At 34.8% G+C, this 27,892-nt stretch overlaps 1 protein-coding gene across 1 annotated transcript in view; it reads right to left on the bottom strand.

The window, feature by feature from the left end:
- Positions 1-2,426: 2,426 nt before the first annotated feature.
- The window catches only part of LOC106063183 (protein RRP5 homolog), a 45,840-nt gene continuing 20,374 nt past the window's right edge, over positions 2,427-27,892 (bottom strand). The window contains exons 14-38 of the mRNA XM_056022446.1: positions 27,052-27,228; positions 23,461-23,595; positions 23,187-23,252; positions 22,348-22,536; positions 21,836-21,910; positions 21,020-21,115; positions 17,329-17,548; positions 16,125-16,259; positions 15,517-15,653; positions 15,119-15,232; positions 14,878-14,942; positions 10,551-10,682; positions 10,369-10,462; positions 10,183-10,265; positions 9,534-9,681; positions 9,050-9,233; positions 8,649-8,865; positions 8,322-8,478; positions 7,870-7,986; positions 7,315-7,380; positions 5,865-6,049; positions 5,561-5,729; positions 5,104-5,257; positions 4,255-4,420; positions 2,427-2,614 (exon numbers count right to left, since the gene is read on the bottom strand). Of these exons, the coding sequence (XP_055878421.1) occupies positions 2,467-2,614; positions 4,255-4,420; positions 5,104-5,257; positions 5,561-5,729; positions 5,865-6,049; positions 7,315-7,380; positions 7,870-7,986; positions 8,322-8,478; positions 8,649-8,865; positions 9,050-9,233; positions 9,534-9,681; positions 10,183-10,265; positions 10,369-10,462; positions 10,551-10,682; positions 14,878-14,942; positions 15,119-15,232; positions 15,517-15,653; positions 16,125-16,259; positions 17,329-17,548; positions 21,020-21,115; positions 21,836-21,910; positions 22,348-22,536; positions 23,187-23,252; positions 23,461-23,595; positions 27,052-27,228 (3,429 nt within the window). The 3' untranslated portion in view covers positions 2,427-2,466. The remainder of the gene's footprint in view (positions 2,615-4,254; positions 4,421-5,103; positions 5,258-5,560; positions 5,730-5,864; positions 6,050-7,314; positions 7,381-7,869; positions 7,987-8,321; positions 8,479-8,648; positions 8,866-9,049; positions 9,234-9,533; positions 9,682-10,182; positions 10,266-10,368; positions 10,463-10,550; positions 10,683-14,877; positions 14,943-15,118; positions 15,233-15,516; positions 15,654-16,124; positions 16,260-17,328; positions 17,549-21,019; positions 21,116-21,835; positions 21,911-22,347; positions 22,537-23,186; positions 23,253-23,460; positions 23,596-27,051; positions 27,229-27,892) is intronic.

Below are 27,892 nucleotides of genomic sequence, written 5' to 3'. Positions count from 1 at the left end.
TTACACATAGTATAGATCTAGTAAAAAATATAAAATATTTCTACACTTACAGGCCGTCCCAGGTACAGGAATAAAAATATAATTAGACGACAGACCACAAAGATCTTCAGCTGTCACACAGACAGATATGGTACTGACCACTGGTCAAATGTACACGCAACTGTTTTTTGACAGCATGTAGTACATCACTTTTATACTATCCCACACTAACCTATCTAAATATGCGGAAGTACAATTATAAAATCTGACACTAACCTATAAAAATAAAATATATAAAAATAGATCTAACCTATACAACAAAAATACATTTAAAAAATAGCTAAAATTGCATATAAAACTAGCTCTGGGAGCGCAAGCTCACACAGGTTGTTTTTTTTTTTAACTTAGAGCTCGAAGAGCCTTCGGCTCAGCTCTTAGACGATCTAACGGTTATTTGTATATTGTTAAGATTGGTTCCGCAAGGTTGTCATTGCCCGAAGTGGTAATGGACGTAAGCACTCCACTACCTATAAAATGCTTCCTAATGGCATGCGTCTCAAACAGCCTCTGACAACCAGTTCAACTCCTGGCCTTCATGTGTGGCTCAGATATTGAGTCCGGCGGAACTGATCTTACTAACAGAAGAATGGGGAAAAGGCGAGTAACTGGTGCCTTAACCAGTAAGCTTCGAGCAGGAGGGGTTCCATAGCCATGGATGGCTACCCACCTAGGAGAAGGAAAACTCTGAATTAAAACATCTGTTGCATTGCAGCTATACCCAATCATGGGAAAGGCTTCGGGAGTCAACCCTGAGGAAAAATCAGGAGCCGGCGAACCTAAGGCAGTTTGCAGCACCCAGTGCTATACCCTGGCAGAACCTGCGACGCCGCTGACCCCAAACTGTATCGGCACTGCTGTTCCTTTGGATGCATCAGCTGCGTGGAGTGGGGGGGGGGAACTGATGTGTGGGCTACATCTTTCCGACCACAGCTAACGCGGAGGCATTCATTTCATTTAGATGATCCAAAGTCTCGAAGACCTTGGAGAGATGTTGATTTAGACAAGCCTTATTAATTTAGAAATAATAAGAAAACAAAAATAGAAGGTGAAGAGAGAAGCTTGAAGACAGACTTACCATGACTTACCAAGTCAATCTTTGTACGATACGAGATAATGGAAGAACATCGAGGTCATTGTTCCAAATAGTCTGGGGCAGGGGCGGAATGGCTATATAGGCATTCAGGCAAATGCCCGGTGGGCCGGTACCCAAATGGGCTGGTAGGGCCACGAAAGGGCGCATGGATGCCACGCATCAAATTGTTAAAGTTTTTTATAAAACCTTACAAAAAGGTCCTCTGAGCTTTGTGTTTTTAAAAAAAACAACTTTCACAGACTATACAATGTAATACTATTTTCCTAATATTGTGATAGCCTACATCCGTAGGCTTCATCCTTTTAGGACCCACACATTTAGCGATTTAAATGCAACATAAGGCCTATATTTCTATAAAGATTTAGAGTTCACTGTATGTACCAAACTTGACATAATGACTTTGAGGAGAGGTAGGCCTAGAATTGGATGCCCATCATATGATAGACCACACACACATCAGCCAAGTGCAATTTCTTTCTCTGTTAGAGATAACTAACACAATAATTAACTGTTTGGTTATTTTTAATTAACGCCCCCCGAAAGGGGAAAAGAGAGAGTTGATATAAGCTTTGTAAAAAGAAAATGATTTTTTCTAAGTCTAATCCAAATTTGATGGGTCCTTAATGTCCTGATTCTTTATTTGGTTTTGTTAGCTAATACTTTTAGAATCCTTTTTGTTTTTTGACTTGGGTTTAAATTAAGCAATGTCTTTGTCTCCTGGGCTGAGAATGCTGATGCAAAGTATTTATTAAGATTAGAATGTAGGCTTTAATATCATTGTATTAAGTTATCTTCAACTACTCCTGGTGTTTCCATTTTCTAAGATTTAATGTATGACCATAGATTTTTATTGGTATCCTTAGATATTAATCTATTCACTCTGCAGCTGTCTGCTTTTTGGGTTAACTATATAATTTTATGCTAAAGGGAAACCAATTTTTTGTGTGGGCAAGCTTAAACTACTAAAAGTAAGCGCATCAGAGAGACATCCCTTCCAGCTTTACAGCTTGTCTGGCATAGAGTATAAATCATTGCAGCACAAAGCTTCCCAGAGAAACAGAAGAGAAAAGTTTAGCTATTTAAAATACTGTGACTAGCAGATAAATTATAGACACTTGAGTACTATGGATTTAATGTAATTTCACCTATCTGTTGACTACATTGAAAAATGGTTTGCATCTTTTGCACATTAAAATTAGCGCTTAATAAAGAGTCATTTGTTTTGGGTTTAAAAAAATGCATGAGTACTCACTAAAACCAATAAAAAAGAATAACATAAAATACTGGTAAGCAATACATTAAGAAAATAATTTTATTTATGCAATGACATTAAACTAATTCAATACACTAGATGCCAATTCTTTGACTTTTTCCACCTGTTCTTCTGTGCCATGGGTCTCCTCAAATCTCTTAAATTTCTGTAGTAGGAAAGAGAGTTTCTTAGCATTGAACTTCTGTTTAACAGCTCTTTCTAACAAATGTCTGTAGAAAAACACAAATAGCAGATTTTTAAAAACTGCAATGAAATTTAAAAGACGTAAAATCACAGCAGGTTAAAAACTTCATGATTAATTCAGACCATATTTACAAAAGTTTAGTCAATTGAAAAAATGAGTTTTCAATAATAATAACAAACAATATTGGGAGAATGTCTATTTCCCCCTAAAGAAGACAGAGACATGCTGAAAGATTTGATAAGGAAACAATACTTTTAGAGCTCATACAAATTATTTGTTCTATTACAAAAAAAGAAAAGAAATAATTGTAAGTAATTCTGTGAGACTTTTGATTGAACAGAGTGACCTCTGACTGTCACCTATCTCCTTGACATTTCACTTCAATCAAAATAATAATAATTAAATGTATAAAGCACTGTTAACAAACATAATGTAGGTTCAAGGCGCTGTGATAACATTACAAACATAAACACAATAGCTAAAATGACTAATCTAATCAATTTTCAACAGATAGGTCTTAATGTTCTTCTTGAATGTAGTGAATCATATTGTCTGTCCTGAGATCAATGAGGGGTGATATCAAAACCTTTGGTCCGTGTACTGAAAAAACTCATAAACTGAAACTTTTGAGGGAGAAACATGGCATAACTAGAAGCATTGAGTCCATGGAGCGCAGTGTTCTCTGAGGGACATATGGAGTGATCAGTTCACTTAGGGCATTTCTTTATTGTGGATGCACTGATGACAAAGTGTTACCAACTTGTCTCATACTTTCAAAAGAAGACAAATGAGTTTGTACTGTTTCAAGTCAACACTCTGGCTGGCAAAAAGGAATGGACTGGCCTCTCTCTTGATATGCCAATGAGAAAAGCAGCTGACTAGGAACAATGCAGGGCTTTGGTTACGCAAACTGTCACAGCACCACTAAGACAAAAGTCAAGCTACAGATGATGATACTTTCCAATTATGTCTCTGGCAGTTTTTGTTTAATTTCTTTTTGATCCCTGGAAAAAAGTCTTAACGACCTCTCATTGTCTATTTTCAGCTAATCAGAAAATGGCCCTAAAATATGTGAAATTTTTTAAAATATCTATTTCTCCTTTATGAAGTTGATGGTGGTGTGTAATTTCTCACTCTTTTTATTTCTTTTAATTCTTCAATATTGCAAGGAGTCTTTCCAGTAAACTTGCACAATTAATTTCTTCTATTAATGTCTAGCTAATTTCTACATAAGTCGTACATAAAATGTACATCAACATCCATTACTTTATTGAACTCTTTACTGAATATAAAGAAACCTTTGAGTTGAGCTTGGGAATAAAAACAATAATTCAATTTTCAAATTATATTTAAAAAAATAGCTGACAAACAAATGTTTTCAATGTGTGGCCTTTAAGCCAGTAATGGTTTTCTAAAAGATATACATTAACTGTCAAATTTCTACAAAAATCATTAGAGCTGTTTTGTAGATCCATGTCTTGCCCATGAAGAGTTTGCAAACTAACAAAAGGAACTGTATCAATCTATTATTTTACTACAAGCTTTTTGAAGTCATTTTTTCCCCACTTTATCAGAAATCCCTTGGAGATTGTGTTTTAGCATGTGCCACACATCATTCAAATTCACCAACAAGATCATAGTTAAAGCACTAAAATGTCAACTCACCGAGCACCAGCAATATCTCCACTTTTGACCATCATATCTACATACACCGACCATAGGTCAGTTCGCCCTGGGTAGCTGGCTATTAAATTTTCAAAGATTGTACAGCCTCTTTCAATATCACCATGAGAAAATTCAAGAGTTGCAAATTTGATGATCACTTCGACATCTGTGGGGAAAATATGTTTAGTAACAGAGTGAGATGGTTTAGTGCAAAGATGTTGAATTAAAACAAACTTAGGAATAACTTATTTTCCTATTTAGTACAAAACAAACTCATTCACAACATCAAGGGGAAAATAATTGATAGTTTTCTAGGAATTAGACTGGACAACAAAAAATCAAAAGATGAAAAGCTCCTATCATTTGAAAAGATTAAAATATAAGTATTTTCTATCACATTTGAAAACTATCAGACCAACTTTTTCTGTACTTGTCTATTTCATGAAAATAAAAAAAAATACCAACAAATCATAATTAAACCACATGTTTAGCTTTGCAAATTGCAAGTCTTTACATTGAACTAGTGTGGTCTTACATGTTAAATTTCTGAAATATTACAAACTAAAGGTAGATCCAGGCTTGTATTCCATATTTTAGTTGTTTGGACTTTTAGGAGTTATGAGTTTTATTCAGAAGAATGCTTTTTTACTTCAATTGAAAGAGACAGTGAGAGATCGATCGTTAAGAAAAAATTTTGATTTTTGATAGATCTAGAGCTAAAAAGATTGTAATAAACGTGGAGCTCTGGCATAGGGACAGTTTGTTTCAGGAGCTTAAGGCTAGTAGGGGTTAGAATAACTAAACTACCCAAATTATCAAAAAATATATATATGGAAAAATGAAACTTACGATCACGTTTATCTAAAACATGAATTGCACGTTGCAACACACTTCTTGCAATGTCCACCTTTCCAGACTTAAAAAGAAAGTGACCATAAGATTTCCAAAGTAACTTTTCATGTTTATATTTATGAGTCATAACTTTAAACAACTCCTCAGCTTCCTGTAAAATTCAAATAGAACATTTTATTTCAATGAACAATCCTTAGATCAAAAGTTACAAGATTCAAACAAAAACAATAATCAACTGAAACAATTCAATTTCAATAAAGTTAAGTAATACAATTCAAACTTGATTATAATATGTAGAATTTGTCAATCAACTGCTTGTCATTAAATAATCTTTTGTTGTATAAGTATGTAAACTGAGTACTTTATGCCAAAGCATATTTGAACAATTCAACATGTTACAAAAAACAATGTCACCATCAAATATTTTCATTATAATATTTTGCATAAGACTCACTGAAGTTTTCTCATTGGCAACATAGATGTCACACATTTTCAGATACATATCCAAAGGATTATTGCAAGAAGCTGCCCGATCTAATAATTTCTTCACATCTGCTGGGTCACCATATGTTGTCTCCATGTTCAAGTAAGCCATCCAAACATTCATTTTTTCTTGTTCTTCTCTAAACAAAAAAAATTTGGAATTAAATACATCCAGTTTTACATTTGTATAAAAATTTCTCTAATCATGATGCTTTTTTTCAAGAATTAAATTATAAAAAAGAATGAGTGATATTTCAACTGAACAAATGACCAACCTAAATAAAATAGTGTTGATAGCTCTCTCTGCTACAAGTCTTGCCTTCTCTATCTCTCCCAACTCAATGTGGTAAGTCATATAAGCAATCCAAACTACAGAGCTATTAGGGGACTGAAGAACTAGCTTTTCAAAGTCTGAAGAACTTTGGACATGAGTAATGTCTTTGAGTTGATCTAATTCATGCTGAGAACAAAATATGTAGATAATGCCACTAACAAGTTCCAGGGTTATACTATTTAGAAACATTTTAATGTAAAAAAAAAGTATGTTTTTGTTTTTTTACTTAATGGTAGCTTACTTAAACTTAAACTTAGATCCTCCCGCACCGTTCGGCGCATTGGGAAGCAAGCTGTCTCCACAAAGATCTATCACTGGCAATGTCTGAAGCCTCTTCCCACCTGGTGTCCACTGTTCTGAGGTCCTCCATGAAAGTGTGGCGCCAAGTTATACAAGGAGGTCCCTGTTAGCGCTTTACTCGTATTGGCCTCCATGTCATCGCAACTCTTGGTATTAGTAGTTCATTTTGTCAGAGAACATATCCCGCAAACCTCATGCGACGCTCTGTCACAACCTAAGTGGTTGACTCCCAGTTCGGCATAGGATTTCCTTGTTTGAGACTCGATCTATATAACTGACTTCTAAAATCCATCTTATTTTTGTTGAGTCACATTCAGTCTTTTCTCAATTTTGGCAGATGACTTCCACGTCTCACATGCATATATTGCTGTTGGGATGATGATTGTGTTATGAAGGTGTATTTTTGTCTCGAGTCCAATGGCTTGGCTTGTCCAAATAGGCTGTAGCCTTTGAAAAATGCTCCCTGACTTTCCTATTCAGCATGCTACGTCATTGCAGGCACCCCCATCGTTTGTTACGATGATACCAAGGTTATGTGAACATGACGAACTCTTCAAGCTTTGACTCACCAAGTCTGATGGAGCACCTTTTGCCTTATATCCCACTATAAGTCTTATCCAAGTGTATGCGGGTGCCTCTCTACTAGGCTCTCCGTCATTTCTTGTATGCATTTATTTGTAGCCCCGAGTAGTGCAACATCATCAGCGAAGTCCAAGTCCCTCATTCGGTTTTGTTTATGCCATGGAATAACGAAGGCAATAAAATTCATTGCCCTCATCATTATGTAGGAAGAGGAAGGGAGATAAGATGCACCCCTGTCTTAATGCAATGGTAGCTTATTTCACTTATTTTTTTATGCAGTTTTTGTTACACCCATCAAGATGTACAAGTTAAACATGCATAACAACGACCAATGGGAATGAAAAGTATTGTGTCTGAACACAAAGGCAGTTACTAAGATTATGGATATTTGATATTTTTGTTTACAGATTAAAATGAAATTGGTAAAAAAAAAATGTTTCTGAGAGTCTAAGTCATTATTATTGTAGTTTTCCCTAAACTATTTCTAGCACTGTGCCCCTACAACTTACTTCTTGTATTTTGAGCTCCTCTGCATGTTTTCTTTTCTTTTTAATCTCAAGAGATTCACTTTTTGTCTGGGTTCAAGAAATAACAAAAAGATTGTCAAATATTAAATAAAACAAAATTGTGTTCAAGCAAAAACCAAATGAATGGAAACAAAGAATACACATATCCCCATGACAGAGAAGTATGGGACTCTAAGCCAGGTAACAGGTCACTAAGAAATGAGGAGTGAGAGCAGAGATGCACATCACAAAGTTTGAGCCCAGGACTTTGGATCATGTTGGTTGTGATGATGTATCCAGTGTCATACTTATATGTTTTAGATAAATACCAAAGCTAAAATACTGTGGATTTGGATTGTTGTCCATACTTTGGACCTCCCCTTTAAGTACATTGTAATAGAATGTCAATGTTGGTAAACCCACTGAAATCTAGAAGCTATAAATGTCTCTCTTTTTCATTTTTAAACTTTTGACTTCATTGAATGATTAATTTATCCAGCCATCAGATTCTCTGATCTACATAAGTAAGTGAAGTGCAAAGAGAAAACAAATAATTACAGTTTCTGTTTCATCATCACTCTCCTGATTGTGAGAAGGATGGCTTTGATGTGGCATTACTTCCCCTTTCCATGAAAACCCTTCAATTGCCAGTCGAGGTACACTAACTGGCAATGCCTGTAAAGAATAAAAAACAGTTGACATTAAAACTTTTAAAAAATCTATGCTAATGCTATGAAAGAGGGGCAATGGCTGAGCAGTCAAGTGCTTGGCTTCTGAATCTGGGGTCCCGGGTTCAAATCCTGGTATTTTTTTAATTTCGGGATCTTTGGGCGCCTCAGAGTCGACCCTGCTCTAATGGGTAAAGGCGGTTGGTCGTTGTGCTGGCCACATGACCACAAGGTCTAAAAGGGGAACTTTTTTTAATGCTATGAAAATTGTAGCTTTAAAGACATTACTTAGGGTAGTATTGACCATTTCAGAAACTAATTAAATTAAACAAATAAACTCACCTTTGAGCATTCATTGTCTGAAACATTCTCATCCTTTTCAATGGTGTGAATGTTTTCACTTTTCTTTTTTGAAACTTTCTTTTTTGGTTTCTTGACTTCTGTAGTTGGAGTCTGGGTTAATTCTTTTCTTTTTCTCACTTTTCTTGGTGGCATGGCACTAAACATTTTAAAACAAAATTTTATGGGCCAAACTAATGGTTGAATATCTGACCTCATTAAAAAATACTGACATCATTTTTATTAAAGACAAAAACATTATTTTCCAGAAACTTGCAATGTAAAAACTATGTATAGACTTATCTCAACCATCACACTACAAGTACTAACCTGTCATCCAGTAATGAGAGTTCACATCTGTCAGAGTCCTTTGTTAAAGACTCCAGTCTACATCGTATATATTGCCCTACATAATGTAACACTGAAGGCTTTTGGTTGACTACACCAAGTCTACCACATGGTAACTTCACAAGGAGACGTTTGCCCTGCTTGATGCATGTGATCAAAGCAATCACTCCTTCATTTTCAATTAATTGGATTTCACTGCCTAAGAAATATAGCATTGTGAATTGTTGAAGTTGTACTCTCCTTAGGCTACCAAATAGAACAAGACCTAGCAACAGAGTAAAGCTTAGGTCAACATTTATTAGAACCTCTAAATAACAAAAGTGTTTTTCTTCAAGTATTGGTGAGCCAAACACTGACCAATACTAAAAGTGTAATGAACTTACCAATAAGTGAAAGGACAATCCTATTGTCAGAATCTATCTTTAGGACTGTAGCATGGTAGCCCTGCCCAGGTAGAAAGTGGCTAGTGGCAGTATTCAGGACATCTGTATCCCGTGAGAGATGAAAGTAGTCAATGTAGCCTTGCTGACTCAGATTCACTTGAACCCAGACTTTATCATGGCTGACCTGATGGGAGAAACAATTACTTAGCAAAGGCACATCTCTACAGGCTGAATTGTCTTCAAGAGAATAGTTTTTGATTTGTTCTATTCACCTACACTTCCTGTTGTAAGAGGAGTAACAATGCCATTGTTTGTTTTGAAGACACATTTACAATCTTTAAATTGTATCATGTAAACATGTGTCTAATACATTTATAACAATCAATGTAGATGTGTCAAATACAATCATACCAATGCAGGAACATGTCTAATACATTCATAACAATTAATGTTAAACATTGCTCTGTAAGAAAAACTGACCCACCTTGTTGACATACACACACAGCGCATCTCCTTCTTTCAGCTCAGTTTGTGGACTCTGACAGCTTGCTAGCTGAAGCTGCATCTTACTTTCCTTGGCAGTACATTCCAACAAAACATGTTTGTCAACAGGTCGAGTTATTGGAAGGTATCTGAAAAAGATATAACAAAAGACATTTTTTAAAGCATTTATCTAATAGATATAAGAGAAATACAGTAAACTGAGGAAAGATATGTGTATTGTAATAATCTGATAGATACAATGTAATAAACTATGATAGATTTAAGGTAATAAACTATGATAAATTTAATGTAATAAACTATGATAAGATTTAATGTAATAAACTATGATAGATTTAAGGTAATAAACTATGATAGATTTAAGGTAATAAACTATGATAGATTTAATGTAATAAACTATGATAGATTTAATGTAATAAACTATGATAGATTTAAGGTAATAAACTATGATAGATTTAATGTAATAAACTATGATAGATTTAAGGTAATAAACTATGATAGATTTAAGGTAATAAACTAGTCAATGAAGACTTCATCATCATCATTCCTTTGAGTTCCTCATGGAACATAGGGCCTCGACATAAACACGCCACTCTCCACGGTCTCTTGCTAGCTTTTTGATGAAGACTTACTGGTGAGTTATTAAATCTCTAAAACCAATTACTTTAACTTTCACAATTTGTTCAGGATGAAATCTTTTCAATGGATTTTCTCCCTGTGAAACAAAACAAAAAAGTAAATAAAAAATTAATTTTAAATAAAAAACAGCAAAACCTGACCAATACCAAGAGTGTTATGTTAAAAAAATATTTACTCACATTTTCAACACTATCACAAATCTCTGTAATATGGATGCGTCCATGAAATTTGTTGACCATGACATTTATTTGTAAGGCATGAATTGATCTAATCCTATAGATTAAAAGTTTAAAGTATTTATATCAGTAATACCAATTTAATTAGGGTACTCTTTTTTTCAATATACAACTGCTTATCTTACTTGGCTTCCATGACAATGCCCATCAAAGTGTTTTGATTGGTTATATCTGCTGGCTGATACTTGTCTGGAGTTAATGAATTTACTTCCAAGTCATACATCTTAAAAACTGCCAATTGCAATCCTTCAATGCAGCTAAAAAAATGATAAGATCATTTTTAATACAGGAAATATTTTTTTTAAATTGAGGATAGTATGAAAAGTCTAGATAAATTATTCTCTTTGTGTCTAATGTAAATATTTCAAAGAAGTCATCAATGAGCTGCTTACATAAAAATTAGATGACTCAAAAGCCAAAGCTATGGAATTATCTAGCTTAAAGAAAGGACCCTAAGCTATGGAATTATCTAGCTTAAAGAAAGGACCCTAAGCTATGGAATTATCTAGCTTAAAGAAAGGATCAGTGAAGTCCTCCTCCACACCTCATTTCAAATAATGCAGGTCATTTTACTGACAAGTCTCCTCTCTATTAGAGTCAACATAGAATATTGTTAGGCTGACTTATTAGTGATGATGATGGAGTAAATTCTTGATAAAACAAAACATCAAGAAGGTATGCTGCCAGACTTTGTCTATTCACTTGAAGCTAGGTGAACGATATTTGTATAGGTTTGAGTGTTGGAACAGTTTAACTGAAGATAAGTCTAAGCCTGAAAAAAAAAAAAACCTTTGGAAAGTAGCAAGTTTTAATGAGGTTCATTTTCCACTCTAGTGTAGAAAGAAGAAACGGTGGCTCTGGTTCTATACTGACATTAAATTTGCAGGTGTAGGAAGTTATAAGCAAAAGACTTTCTCCAGTTTATTCAATTAGTGTTTTTTGTTGAATTGCGAGTCCTTAGTAGTTTCTGCAAAATTAGTAGAAAATAGACAGAGCACTATAGTTTGCTCTGAGGAGTCTCTTTCTGAAATTCTACAGGCAGTGAAAATGGAATTTGAATTTCCAAAGTCTTATTAAGGTTGAAATGGCAATCGGGAAGCTCAAAAGACATAAATCGCCAGGCTCTGATGATCTTCTAGCAGAAGTTTTCAAATTGGGTGGTGTTGCTCTCACTGAAAAGTTAACAGAACTCTTCACTTTGTGTTGGGACAAATGCACTATGCTGACTAAACAAAAAAGGCAACAAGTCCAACTGCTCAAATTACCATGGCATAACCTTGCTGTCACTGGTGGAAAAAAAATCTTTCTCAGAATATTCCTTGATTGGCCAGCTCCATAGTAGGCTCTGTGAGAGTCAGTGAGATTTCTGGGCTGGTAGAAAATGGAGTAAAGCAAGGATGTGTATTTGCTCCTACTCAGTTTGCTATCCTCTTTGGAGCAAGGCTGAGTCAAGGGAAGCAGAGACTGCACAAAGGCATTAGATTCCGCTCAGATGACAATGTGTTCAACCTTCAGCAACTACTGTCTCACACTTAAACAAAAGAAGATGGTCGTAACAAAGTTCCTCTATGCCGATGATTGTGCTAATTGCTCAGACTGAACATGAGCTCCAGCTCACTGTTAAATTTAAGTACGCTGCTCAACTTCTTTTAGTTTAACAATAAACCTCAGAAAAACAGAAGTTATGTTTCAGAAGTCAACCAATAAAATCTCAATCATAGCAATCACTTGAATGGACACCCCCTCAACCTGGTAGATTACTTTACGTATCTGGGAAGCACTGTATCCAAAGATAAGAGAAATGGATAAATGTTAAAGCAAGTTGTGTTTTTGGATGCCTCCAAGCGAGAGTGTGGGGGAATAAATCACTCCAGCCTCCTACAAAAATCAGTGTTTACCACGTATGGGTTCTATATAAGGCATCTACGGTTTCTTTAACACTACAATCAAAGGTGCCTCCACTTCATAATGGGCATACGCTGGCAGGACTACCTTACAAATGACTAGGGGTGCACTGAATAGTACTTTTTGATATCCGACCGGAGCCGGATATGACCGGATAGTAAAATTACATATTCGGCCAGATACCTACATGACAGCTCGTTTTACTGAAGTTTTTGCAAATCTTCTAAATAACATACCTATATTCATATTATTTTTTTAATTTACTTTCTTGCTTTAAACTCTATTACTGATTGATAAATTAAAATTAACAGCATTTTTTAACAGATATGCTTATCATAAACTAATCTTTGTAACATGAGATGGTGTGTGTGTATGTATAAGGCCGCCAATTGTTAAGTAGCATGTGGGATAACTCATGTAGAATATATAAACGTATATGTAACTAATGTAAATCTTTCAAAGGTAAAGTTCACTCTTGGTTTTATAGCGTAAATCTCTCTTAAGTACAATCTAGGTTGAATGGTGGGTAGATGTTTGTGTTCATGTATTTGACACCATCAACTTGTCATTAGGCTCATGTTTTAAAGGCCATAAACAGCTTCTGGTTTGTACCTAATACAGATAGTGGCTAAGTATATATCTTAACTCTTTGGCTCCGCACCAACGCACAGGGCGTTGATTTTAAAAAAGGGGAAAAAAGTCAGACCAACGCTGGGGGCATCGGCTATTTCAAATTTATTTTTTTCGTTTCCATTTCTCCAATTCTTGTTTTTTATTGCTTAATTGTTTATCTAGAATAGTTTCCCTTTGCTAAACATCCGGAATTTCCTTCATTTAACGTGTTTTTATTTTGTACGAAGTTTGTAAAGAGATGACATTTATTTTTTCTGTGTGCGTGTTTTTTTAACATGGAGCTTCAACCAAGGCCATATAAACTTTGTAGATCTAAATATTTCTTTGATAAAGAAGTATAAGAATTCAGATGACAGTGGTTTTGTTTCATCTGATGGTGATATTGATAAATCTAATTATATAGATCTAGATCTAGTAAATTAATTTATAGGTCTAGACCTAGGCCTAGGCCTAGGTCTAGTAATGATGAAGTTTATCAGCTGATGAAGTAGCTCCACCCCCAGCTAATGTTCAATGTAGATCTAGAACTAGTTTAGCTGTTTCTATATTATCTAGATCTAAATCTAATCAGATAGATGTAGATCTCTAGATCTATCATCTAGGCACTGAAACAGAACAATTTCAGATTTATTCCACCAAGAAATTGGGTTGTCAACCTAGACTTAGCACTGCATCTATTGAGATGGAGTGTTTTTTTCATTGACAATTACATTGTTGATAGTCTTGTTAGCAAAATAAATAGCTATGCTGACCATAGGATTAAATGGAACACCCCTGCTAGAATAAGATCCATTTTCAGAGAATGGAGACCTATAACAATAAAGAAAGACAGAGTATGTAAACACTTTGGGTCAGGGAGAACGGTTTATGTTTGCGCTGGATGGGAGTCGAACCCACACATTCATATTGACTGCTTCCATGAATATCACAACTAGAAGGAATATTTATATACTAAGTACATGAAGAACTTTAGAAGAAAATACTATAAATATATATATGCTGTACAGTTGGACTAGTTTTAGGGTAAAAGTGTTTTGTTCCAAGCGTGTTGCTTTTTTTATGGGCTTTTTCGTTAAAGTATTGACATTGGATTATTAGTTCCAGTTTATTATTTTTTGCATCTATTGCTGTTTCTTCTGTGGTGTTCTGTAAACAAATGGATAAAAATGAGAAAATAAGCTATTTCAATTCAATTTGAACAATAAATTTCTTTAAACATGCACTTGGATGGATATTTTCAATGTCAGTTGGTGAGTTTTTCATTTTTAATTTTTATATTCAAAACCCAAAATTACAAAAATAACATAATTTGCAAACTAGAAAACATAAGAAATGGAAAGAGCATCCATTTCTCTTTAATTCTATATCAAGTTTATTATTTTCCAATAATAAATAAAAAAGTTATACAAGTTATATCAAAGCAAAGTAGCGCACTCTGAAATGGCGGAAAAATTAATTCCGTCCAAAAGTGGCAAATAATTCCGAATTAATTCCGGAGCCAAAGAGTTAAGTAATATCAGTAATAACGAGGAGTTACTTGATACTCTTAAATTATTATTAAGAATATTGTTATTCAATCAAGACACACCTAACACAAGAGTAAGATTTAAAGTTAACACGTTAGAAAAAGTAATTCAACAGTAATATTTATTTACAAAATAATACATAATGCTAATTTAATATCATAATATAATAATGCAAAACATAGCTGCTTCGGTCAAATGACTCACTCAACCAATGGGCAGTTAAACCAAAATATGATTCGGTGGTATTATCAGCTGTCCAAGAGTCCGTTGAGAAAGTGATGCTTTTAGCATCAGATAGCATTTCACGAAATCTTGTTTAAAATATATACTTCAAAACATATACATATTATTTACATTTCTTTTATTGTCTCATTACAATAATACTCACTCTTTAATGACAACCTCAGTATAAGATCCTATCTTGAAAGATTTCAAGTTGACATCATTCAGATGCTGAAAAGACACAAATTTAATTGTTTTGACTCCTAACAGAATATTTAAAAATAATAGCACTATTAATACATTTATTAAGAAGTAATTAGTTGTAAATCATACGTTGCACATAACAGATAACAAACAATTATTTGTTTAAACTGAATAGAACAAGCCTTGACTCATGAAGCACTCACTTGTTTGACTGGTACATAGACAAACTTTCCACTACCATGACCTTTTAACCCCATCAACATGAACTCTGGCTTCATCAACAAAATGTTAGCCTTCAAGATTTGATTGGTCTTCAGCTGGAAAACAAGAATGGCTAGTAGAGAACATGGCTAGTAGAGAACATGGCTAGTAGAGAACAGTTCTAAACCAAGGACTTTTCAATTCATTTTCAGACATTTGTCACTTTTAAGAGATATGTACACAAATGGCTTGTTAAGGATTCAAGTTACAATGGCTTATAACAGATTTATATATCATTTTTGAAATACAATAGAGATATATTTCAAATGTATATGATATATAAAGACCAACAATTATAAGGTTGCACACATTTTATATCATCAATCTAACCATTGTTTACCTTAGTTTTATCAGTTTCTTTGAATGATTTGACAGCTTGAACAACTTTGGAGTCTAAAGTTACTTCAATGCAAGGTGTAAGTAGGTCAATAAAGAGAATAACTCCTTGGTAACATTTGCCAACTTTGGGTTGTAAATCTAGGTTTGAAATAAATATTTTTTTTTACTCTTTCTACTCACACAGTTGCACATAGAATAAATCTATACATAAATCCTTTTTCTTACAATGAAATCTTTTAATAGCAGAGAATTTAGACCAGAATATATATATATATATATATATATATTTAAAGATCATCTTAAAAGAAAAAAGTGAACTAGTAAATGGAAATGAAAGAGTATACTGAAGGTCTCATGTTCATTGCAATATTTCATTGAGGATCTTCAGGTATGTGGTGAAGAAAACATTTTTAAAACGTGACCAAAAAAAAATGTATTTCATTTATTTGTAAAATATTTGCATATTAGTGAAAATTAAATAATTGCAAAATATTTCATTTATAAAAAATAAAAAAACAACAATAGAACTTTGTTTTTTCAAACCAACATATAAACTGATTTAAACATGAAATAATTTGTGCAATCTGACCCACCAAATTTGAAAATTACCTCCAAAATGATCTTTTGTAACAAGTCCTTTAGCACCAGCTGTTGTGTCACAAAGAATGCCTTTTTTAAGCACAGAATTAACCACCACTTCAACAAGGTCACCAACTTTCAGATCTTTATATACAGCTAGTTCATCTTTAAAAAATGTTATGTTTGTTGTATAATAAATTAATAATAAAGCAGTACATACAATGTTTCATTAATGTTTATAAGATAAAGAGTGAACAATTTGTTGGTGTTTATAAGGTAAAGAGTGAACAATTTGTTGGTGTTTATAAGGTAAAGAGTGAATAATTTGTTGGTGTTTATAAGTTAAAGAGTGAATAATTTGTTGGTGTTTAAAAGAAAGATAGTATACAATTTTTTGGTGTTTATTTTGATGATTTCTGTTTTTTTATTGCTCAATATTTATCGATGATGTATTATTATTATTCTTTCAGTACAATCTGTATCTTTTTCTTCTTATTTTAACAGTGGCACAAACAGAATCATCTTGCCGGAGATGTATATAAATAACTTTATAAAACAATGTGTTCTTTTCTTCCTTCTTTATTAAACTTCTTCAAACTAAACTTATACGTATATTTTCAATTCAATAACAACTTGAATTAAATATCTTGATAATATTCAACTTTCTAATACTACAACTTTAACTGATATACCTTACTACTGAAACAACTTTTTGATACAACTTTTCCTCTAGAGGACCTGCAGCTGTTTAAGAACTCAGTACAATACAAGAACCAATTACAATGCAAGAACCCCGACTAACTAACTTTCCCCCAATTTATAGTTTTTTAAACCCTATTTTCCAGAATCCTAGAAACTTCTTTCTGAATATTTTATTAACTATATCCTTCTAGAAACTTGATGTATGCGATTTTTTTTCCTTGACCCCCCCCCTTTCCCTGATTGGATGATTATAATTAACATATGTTTGTTCTGCGTCTTCTTTGACCTGACCCCGGTTTCTGCAAACAGGTCAAATTAGGTCACAGTATCTATTCGAAACATTTAGTGACATTTATAAGATTAGGCGTATACAATTTGTTAGTGTTAATAATATAGTGTATAAACGGTTGATGTTTTATAAGACTAAGAGTATATAATTTGTTGTATTTTTATAAGATAGAGAGTGTACAACTTGTATTTTTACAAGATAGAGTGTACAGTTTGTTGGTGTTTATAAAAATAAAAGACAAACCATGTTCATTAAAAAGCTGAAGGTGAGCCTTTGTCCTAGAGAGAAGATAACTCCTGAGCGTACTTAGAGATGAATCAACTCCACTTTCACAGCACTCCTTAATATGTACACTGCCTAGGAATCTCTGTTTTTCAGTATCAATCTTAGCGAGTCTTGTCATCACAGATTGACCAGGTTTAAAAAGCTCTTGTAAGTTTGATGGCTGAAGATAACTTAGAGTCTGAAACCAATAGAAGCAGATATCAGATTTTAGAAAAAAAAAATTGTACAAATGATTCTATGTACAACTGAAAAGGTGAGATTTGAGTTTCAATGAGCACAACAAAAACTCCTTAGGACGGTCCCAAGCCCGGCTGAGAAAGGAGGAGGGTTGGGCGTAGGGCTAGCTACCCTATCCAGTAGAAAAACCACTAGCTACAGAAACACCAAACAGCAAATGAACAGAAGTCATGGACCTGGGAGAGGATGGACTACCAGCTGGAAGGTTTATGACGCAAGTCGGTGAAAGCCAGAGTCATCTGGAAGCTGACATGCCGAAGACCATCATCTCTACCAGGACAGTGGAACGTCCAGACCATGTATGAGACTGGAAAGACAGCTCAAGTGGCAGCTGAGATGAAAAGGTACAAGCTCACCATCTTAGGAATCAGTGAGTCAAGATGGACTGGTTCCAGGAAGAAAAGATTTACTTCGGTGGAGCTACTTTTATACTCAGGACATAGGCAAGAGGCTACACACACCCAGGCTCAGAGAGCACTTATTGGATGGGAAGCACATGGACCACGGATAATAACAGCCTCATTCCACACAGTGCAGAAGAGGATTAAATTAGACATTGTCCAATGCTATGCCCCAACAAATGACAGTGAAGAGGAGGACAAGGACAATTTTTACTACAGGCTGACTACCATCCTACATGACAGACCAAAAAGGAACATCCTCGTCATAATGGGCGATTTCAATGCTAAGGTTGGCAATGGCAACAGAGGATATGAAGAGATCATGGGAAAACATGGATTAGGTGAGAGGAATGGAAATGGAGAGAGATTTGCAGGCATGTGTGCCACAAGCAACTTAGTGATTGGAGGAACTGTCTTCACACACAAACAAATACACAAAGCAACGTGGATATCACCAGACCTATCAACAGAGAACCAAATAGACCATGTCACCAGACCTATTAACAGAGAACCAAATAGACCATGTCACCAGACCTATCAACAGAGAACCAAATAGACCATGTCTGTATTGGGAAGAAGTTCCGTCGATCTCTTCAGGATGTACGTGTAAGACGAAGAGCAGATTGCTTCAGATCATCATCTTCTGTGAGCTCGAGTGAAACTGAAGGTGAAGAAGACTTGGACAAGTGGGCCCAGCCAACAACACTTCAATACCATTGCACTGAAAGACTGCAAAAAACAGGAAGAGTTCAAAGTCACCCTTTCTAACAAGTTCCAGCTCCTAGAAGAGGGGACAGTAGAACAGACGTGGCAGAAAGTGAAAGAAACAGTCACCTCCACATGCAAAGAAGTCCTGGGTCCCAAGTCATACACCCACAAGGAGTGGATTTCAACAGAAACTCTTCAGAAGGAAAAACACACACAAAAAATATGCTGATATAGGAATGTCAAACGTAGCATTAGAACAGACAGGCAGAACTACATTGAAGCACTTGCAAAAGAAGCAGCCCTTCAGAACAGTACCCAAGACCTGTACTTAGTCATCAAAAAGTTATCTGGAGAATTTGCCAAGTCATAGAGACCTGTAAAGGACAAGAATGGTGACGTGATAACAGATGAAGTAAGACAAACGAAGAGATGGATTGAGCATTTCCAGGAGCTTCTTAAAAAACCTACTCCTGCAAACCCAACAGTGATACCACCAGCTGCAAGAGACCTACCTATCAAGTGCAGTGCACTCACCAAGGAAGAGATTCACAGCGCAATCAAGCAAATGAAGAATGTCTAATCTGCAGGACCTGACAGCATCCCAGGTGAAGCGCTAAAGGCAGATAGTGATACCAGAGTGAAGTTACTCTACCCTCTCTTCTGCAAGATATGGGAAAAAGAAGAAGTGCCACCAGAGTGAAAGGAGGGCTACCTCATTAAACTCCCAAAGAAAGGCGATCTTAGTTCCTGCTCCAACTATCGAGGGATAACACTACTGTCCATTCCAGGCAAAGTGTTTAACCGCATCCTGCTAAACCGAATGAAAGATGCTGTCGATTCGCATCTCCGTGACCAACAAGCCGGCTTTCAATAGGAGAGATCATGCGCAGATCAGATAGCAACACTACACATAATTTTGGAACAGTCCTTTCAATAGAACTCCCCTCTCTATGTCAGTTTTATAGACTATGAGAAGGCTTTTGACAGCAAGGATTGACAGACCCTCTAGAGACTTTTGAGACACTATGGAGTGCCTGAAAAAATTACAAATATCATCAAGAAGTCATATGAGGGAATAACTTGCAGAATAGTTCATAGCAGCCAACTGACAGAGGCATTTGAAGTCCAAACAGGAGTGAAACAAGGCTGTTAACTCTCTCCCTTCTTGTTTCTACTAGCCATAGATTGGGTCTTGAAGACAGCAACAGACCAGAAGCGTAACGGTATACAGTGGACACTGTGGAAACAGCTAGATGACCTAGACTTTGCAAATGATTTGGCTCTTCTTGCTCACACAGAGAAGCAGATGCAGGAAAAGATAAATGTTGTTGCAGACAATTCAGCTAGAATGGGCCTAACCATAAACAGAGAGAAGAGCAAAGTGTTCAAGATAAAGGCATCCAACAATACACCCATTACAGTCCAAGGTGAGGCGCTGGAAGAGGTGGAACCTGTCAGAACCTGCATCAGTAAAGCTCAAGCAGCTTTCCATCAGCTGAAAAACACCTGGGGATCTAGGGAAATAAGCATTACCACCAAGATTAGGCTCATTCACACCATTGTTAAGTCAATATTACTTATGGAGCAGAGACCTGGAGAACCACCATCACCACCATGAAAAAAATCCAGGTATTCATCAATACCTGCCTGAGGAAGATTCTTATGATCCGCTGGCCAGACAAGATCTTGAATGAGGAACTGTGGCAAAGAAAAAAGCAGCAGCCCATTGAAGTAGATATCCCTCAGAGACGCTGGAGATGGATAGGTCACACCCTTCGCAAGCCTGCATCAAGCATAACAAGGCAAGCCCTAACCTGGAATCCCCAAAGAAAGAGGAAGAGGGGACAGCCCAGGAATACATGGCACCATGATTTGGAAGCAGATGCCAAGCAGATAGGCAAGACGTGGGGACAGTTGGAGAGACTCGCCCAGAACCGAGATGCCTGGAGGAAGCTGGTTGGTGGCCTACGCCCCAGAAGGGACCACAGGCAGAGATGAGATGATGATGAGATGAGCACAACAAAGTTTTCAAAACATTGAGTCAAACCAAAAATAGCAGACCAAATATGCCTACAAATAATAATTGCACACAAAATTAGTAAAGTAACTCTAATTTCGTAAAAAGAACTCATAAATTTCTCCATATAAATACACGCTACAATAAACATCTAAAGAAATCAAGGCGTAACAATTAAACAAATGTAAATATAACGAAAAAAATAGAAACTCAATTCAAAGATTCATTTTTTAAAAATCATGTGAATGTGCTGAAATCTATTAGATCTAAACTTGTACAGAATTACCTTAGTTGGACACAGCCCAGTAAAACCGTTGACTATTTCCAAAAACATTCCATAATCTTGATGGTTTTTAATGACAGCTGGCAGCAACATTCCACTCTAGTGACAAATTGGACATGAATTAATTAAGCCACACATAAAGCAGAGTAAATTCAGCAGAGAAATTTCGAAGTTAGAAAAATATAAATATTGAAAGAATATTTTTTGCACTCAAGACTCACAGATAAATACAACAAAGTTAAAAGTAAGTACTAAAAATAGTATCAGAAAAGAAAACTGATCAATATAAATAATAATAACATTCTCATTTAAATTAAATATTTCCACCCATATGAATGGATGGCTGCCTGGTCGTGCGGTTTGATTGCTGGACTGTCGTTCGGATTTATCGATGGTCGAGGGTTCAAATCCTGCCCGCTCCCATCCCCCGTCGTCCTGCGGGAGGTTTGGACTAGGAAGTAAACTATCTTCAACTCTGAAGGAACATCCGAAACATGTAAAACATTTTACAAACAATTTTACAAGAATAATAATAAACTTTATTATCCATGAGGAAATGCATCTTACAATTTGTGCATTAAACATAGCTCTACAGTGCCAAATACTAAACCTCAAGCATTCTTAAAACACTGAAATGGATGACTTGATTCCATGTTTTGAATGATTTGTTTTTGTGAACACTTTTACTTTGAAAACTGATAATTAAAGACATGTTGAGAACAAGACACCATTTCCACCAAACTAAGACACCATCTACAGTCACATAGAAACAAGTTGTTCATCTCCCCTTCCCCATGAAAGAAGATGACAAACAAACACCTTCAAGTCTTCAAATGTTTCTATCCAATTATTGGTGTCAGCTGCTGAGACAAAGGATTCTTTCATTGTCAATATCTGTAGAGAATGTTAAGGAAGACCTATGCAAAAGAAATAGTAGCATGTTCAAGTTAACAAACAAGTCTGCATTTGTAAGACACAAACATTTGGTTTCGGACAAAAATAATACATACAACACATTTAATTTATTATTAAAAACATTCAGGCAAGCTAACTTAATGATCTATTAATTTGATGTTATAAAATATAATCAACTTTCATTTATTAAAAAATTTGATACATTATGCTATATGAAGACTTAAGGAAACTTTTAAATATCTCATAACATAAATATTTCAATACAAGTGACTTAAACATACATTATTTTGTAAAGACTCGATAACGTACTAAGATAAAACTGGATGCAGTATGAACTATATAGAGATAGAAAGTGAATGCATCCAGTTAGCTAAAGCTACTCTTCACAAAAACATTTTTTCTTTCTAAAAGGATACAATTTTCTCTTTCTGTTTAAAGAATGTCAATCCCTGAAGTTTGTGACCAGGCTTAAATGCCATTTTTCTGAGTTCTTGTACTTCATGGAAATCAGACAAGTGATAGAATGGTAGGAATGCTTTTCTCTTGTTTTGGATACCAAGAGTATAACCAATACTATCTACAGATAAAATGACAGCTTCACTGATCTGAAAAGAAAATGTCTTGGTTGTTTTGTGGCAAACACTTAAAACTTATTACTTTTAAAAAATAATTATTAGTAGAAAAAAAAGTAATTTTTAAAGGATTAATTTTTTTTTATAGTATTTTTAAGTTTTGTGTAATTTTGTCAATAGCAGAGTGATTATTACAAATCTTTATACAATTGGATTATGTTGTCTGATGTTACAGCATATGCTAAGCACAGACTACAATTTTGTTTTCAGCTTGTAGCTCTTGAAACTATACATGTAGTCAAAGAAATGTAAACAGAAGCAACAAGTGTTTTTAAAATTTCTATTTTTGTCATGCTTGACAGGCACCAGGTCTCAAGAGGGCAGTTTTCATATGTAGGTCAAAGAAAATAAATATATTTGAGACTACAATAGAAAATTTGAGTAAAGAACTATATGTCTGCTTGCAAAAAAAAATCAGACTGGCCAGAATGAAAAATTTTATAAGGAGAATGTGAAAGTCAACGTGTATTTAAGAACTATAAAAGGAAAACTGATTAAGGTCAGAGTTTAATTCTGCCAGTCAATTAATTGTAACAATATTCTATTAATTTAATGATCATTCAGTTCAGAAACTAGTGTGATTATTTCAAGGAATTTCTATTTTGTATAGACTAAGTAATTACCTTTCTGATAGAAATATCCAAAGGTTCTAAACATTTTCTAGGACTAGTCACAGATTCATCCCCTAACTGAAATAGATCAATGATGTAAACTTTGAAAGGATTGTTTTCATGAACATTAAACCTTCACAGTTCTAAGCTACTTTAATATTGAAATTGAACAAAGCATAACTTTAAATAATATTAACACTGAGAAGGAAATACTAAGAGCAGCATTGTGCTAAAGATGTCTACAATATATTTCTTTGTAGAAAGTAGTAAGTAAAAAAGGACTTGCATTAAAAGAGAGTTTCAACTTCTTTTCTACAGCATTGAAGAAGACAACCCGACATCTAATGACTTGTCCAACATAAAAGAGACTGTCAGGACTCTCCACCTTCTCTTTGCTCATATCCTTTAAAGTAACATAACCCTAGGAAGGAGAAAGAACATATTTTTTAATGAATGTGCCCTACAAATATTTTCAATATTACTGAGAATGAAACTAAATCTACTTAAGATACATTCAGTTACACTGAAGAAATAACAAAAAGTGAGAAAGTAATAAGTTTTAATATAGATTGTTTTTTTAAATAAATAATTAGCAATCAAAATATCATGTTCTATTTATCAATAGTATTAACAAGAGTTAATTTTGTACTTTAAATGCAGTAGATTGATTTGCAGGTTGTTGTTCAATTTTTGTTATAATCAGACATACAATATTTGATATCATTAGCTTTGTTTAAATGATAGGGGTGCACCGGATAGTCGCTCTGGCTTCTGCAATTTTTCACTATTGACGGATAGTAAAAACTACGCTGTATTGTCAGGCGCCTCTGCTTTTCCAGATAAGTCAAATGGAGGTAACACTTAAATACCAAAAAACGCAGACAAAAAGCCAACAATATAAGGGTAGTCGAGGCTGATTAACGATGTCAAACAAGAAGTTTTAATACTTTATGAAGGGAACCGTCGAATGTTGTCAAACTAAATCTCAACATAAAACTACCAATGTTCATAAAGTGGACATGATTCAATAACGTCAGTTCTTAAATACATTAACGTTTATGTTTCAACTAAAAGAAAGTGCTTTTAAAACTATGACTATGCACCAAACATCTTTTAGTACAAAGACTAGGCGTGTTAATCTAAATAGACACAAAACTTTACATTATAAATTCGTATTTCATACATAGCAGAGATGTCTGACACATTTTAAATTTTTTTTCTTGACCTATGAGTGGGCTAGTTAACATGTAATATTCCTTAACTCTGTCACGCTGACCAGACGTCTGTCTAGATGTGCAGGTATATCTTCAGAGGTAGAGATGAACAACCCCCACCTTCTTTTGTTTGTTTAGTTCATAACATTGAGTTCATTGATAGACAAGGTGACTACATTAAGCCAGATGTCAACATGTTGACACTGTTTAGAGGTGACACCTTATGAGTGTTTTTTACTTGGAGAAGAATCTTTATTAGGGGGCTGGATTTCAAGCCACATCTCTACACTGGTAACAAGGGTAGAGATGAACAACTCCCACCTCTTATGGTCTAAACAAATAAAAGATACTCTCTAAAGTTCAAGCGAGGGAACTGAGTTAATTTACTTGGTAGCGAATCTTAATTAGAGGCTGGACTTTAAGCCACACCTCTATAGGGGTAACCGGACAATGAGTTTGCTTAATCACAATCATGTGGATGGACTACAGGCCACACCTCTTCACGAATGCCTAGTTTGCTTACTTGGATATAAATCTCAATTAGTAAACTGGACTAAAGATCACACATACTTTTTACACACTTGACACCCATTGGTTTACTATCGTGCCCTTTTGTAACAGTTACAGAACTGCGATAAAATCAGTAACAATTAAGGAAGATGTTTCTTACATACGTTATTTGGATTTAATTTTAGCCTTTAGAAAGAAAGCTAATTTCATTGTTTAATTCTATTGACTTAATATATAAAGGAAAACTTACAGTAAAGTTAAAAATCGCAGAAAATAAATTGATCTAAAGCATCACAATTAGATCTAGCAAACAAAGAAAAAATATGCTGGAATGTTAAGAAACACTTGACCTCTGTAACTAGAGTATGGATATAATTTATCTACATGCCTGAGTGACCAGGCCAATGTGTTATCTTTTTTGCCTGACCACTCAACACTATTGCATATGCCCAAGGAAAAAAAACGTGTGATGGTCAACACCATCAACTATACACACTACACTAGGACTACATGTGTAGGCCCACTACGTCTATCTGACCAGGTTGTTAAAATCAGTCGAACACACAGTCTATTTATGTTTTTTTGGTACTTGGTTTTCCTAATGCTCTTAGTTCTATACAATTGTAAATCTAAACATAGATATCAATAATAGGCCTACAGACTAAAATTAAATCTATGCTTCGGCACCTTCTAAGGTTCAAACTATAAATAGGTATAATTGATGTTCCCGCTGTTAATAAAATATCGTCTGTTGCAAATATATTAATCTAAAACAATAAATATTGACCTACAACACTTCCGTTTCCAACTATTAACAAACAGCTACTATCAGTATTAAGCCAGAACCGATCCTTGGACTTAAATTACAAGCCTGATGACCAGTTGTTGGTCTGAAATTCATGAATACATACATCCAGCCAACTATTAACAAACAGCTACTATCAGTATTAAGCCCTTGAAGCCAGAACCAGAACCGGTCCTTGGACTTAAATTACAAGCCTGATGATCAGTTGTTGGTCTGAAATTCATGAATACATACATCCACCCACTATAACAGCCAGATAGCACTTTACTTTTGAGAGATTTACATTACTAACTAGTAAAATATCTACTTACATATTTTACATTGACCCTTCCCACACACCCTTTACAGTTGGTGGCCTCGTACATAAAAGCACACACATGCTACACAGATTAGTTAATTAGGCCTATCTGTTTATAAATACTGTTAAGCATTAATTAATTAATCAGTAACAGAGTTTAAAACAATAAGGTATAAAAAAGGAAAAAAAAATTAACACAAATATAGGTATGTTATTTAACAGTTTTGCAAAATGTTCAACAACATAAGCTATTTTCAAGACATGTAGGTATTCGGCTCCAGACGAATATTATATTTTACTATTTGGCAATATTCGGCTCTGGCCGAATATTAAAACGTACTATCCAGTGCCCCCCTAGTAAATGACTTTTTTTGCTTTGGAGACGTGGTGGCTGAGCGGTAAAGCACTTGGCTTCCAAACCAGGGGTCCCGGGTTCAAATCCTGGTGAAGACTGGGATTTTTAATTCTGGGATCTTTGGGCGCCTCTGAGTTCATCCCAACTCTAATGAGTACCTGACGTTAGTTGGGGAAAAGTAAAGGTGGTTGGTTGTTGTGCTGGCCAAAAGACACCCTCAAAAACCATAGGCCACCGAAACAGATGACCTTTACATCATCTGCCCTATTTTTAATAGGGTTTTTGAGTTTTTTTTCTGCTTTTCAAACAATTTTTTTAACCCAGTCAGAACCAGAATCAGTTAAGTGACTTGCTAAAAGATGGTACTGGCTGGCAACAAGCTGGGACTAACTGCGTTATGGGAATAGCTGCTTGATAGGGCTGGCAACATGGTGCAATTAGCTGTTTTTCTGTTTTCCACTGTCTTAAGTGCTCTCCAAATAGTACTTACAATGTACTTTATAGAAACATTGACTGTACCTAGAGCCCTCTCTGAGGAATCATCACAAACTATATATAGACTCTTTATGATATTACACTCACACCTTTAAGTATAAAAAAAAAAAAAAAAAAAAAGAGTATCAAAACCCCTGCTACTGCTATCCTGTTAGCCTACATTAACACTGCATTAATACTAAGACAGAAATCTGGCTTACTTTAACATTATTAAAGAATGTCACAATTACAACTCTTTCTTTAATAGCACTGATATAACCTTCCAATTCCATCTGAGGTCTCAACTGGCTATACTCTGTAACTGGGTTCTTCAACTTCACTAAGGACCGTTTGTGAGTTAAAAATACTTTATTCTTTTCAACATCAACACCAAGGACCTGTACACAAATCAAATTACATTTATTTATTGAGCGCCATTCATTAGATTTATCCAATAATTTTGTTTTAACTAATCTTCAATTTGTGAAAAGATTTTTAAAAATAATAAACCCTGAAAATTTAAAGACTCAATTTAAATTAAGTACAATGCTACATTTTAGCCATCCAGATCCATTCTATACAACAGCAATTTTTTTTGGTCAGAATTCAGACTTGGTGGAACAAAAAAATCATGAATGTAGAACGGCGGAACATGACATGTGAGCTTTTTTGATGATTTTGCGGGACAGTTCCACATAATGCAGGACGGCAGGCATATCTGTATCCATTCTATACAATGAAAGACTTTCCCTCTCAATTAGAAAAAAAAAAATTAAATGCCAACCAGTCAATATACCTGTTCTTTCAAGTTATAGAAAAAGTTTTGTAAATGTTTCCTATCTGCCCTCAGTTTTATCATAATTTTACAATATTCGGTAATCAATATTTAATTCTAAAAAGCAGAAATGTCTTTTAAAATGTCCATAACTGGCTTTTGTAATATACTTTTTTTTACATTTTATTATTATCATATTGGATACACTATTGCAGAATCCCCTACCACCCAGCTGATTAGTAGTTTTAATCAAAATTGGTTTGAGTGCTGGGACTAATCCTAAAAGT

This window comes from Biomphalaria glabrata, chromosome 1, assembly GCF_947242115.1.
Source record: "Biomphalaria glabrata chromosome 1, xgBioGlab47.1, whole genome shotgun sequence".
NCBI classification, from domain to species: Eukaryota; Metazoa; Mollusca; class Gastropoda; family Planorbidae; genus Biomphalaria; species Biomphalaria glabrata.
This window is presented reverse-complemented; position numbering and strand designations above follow the sequence as displayed.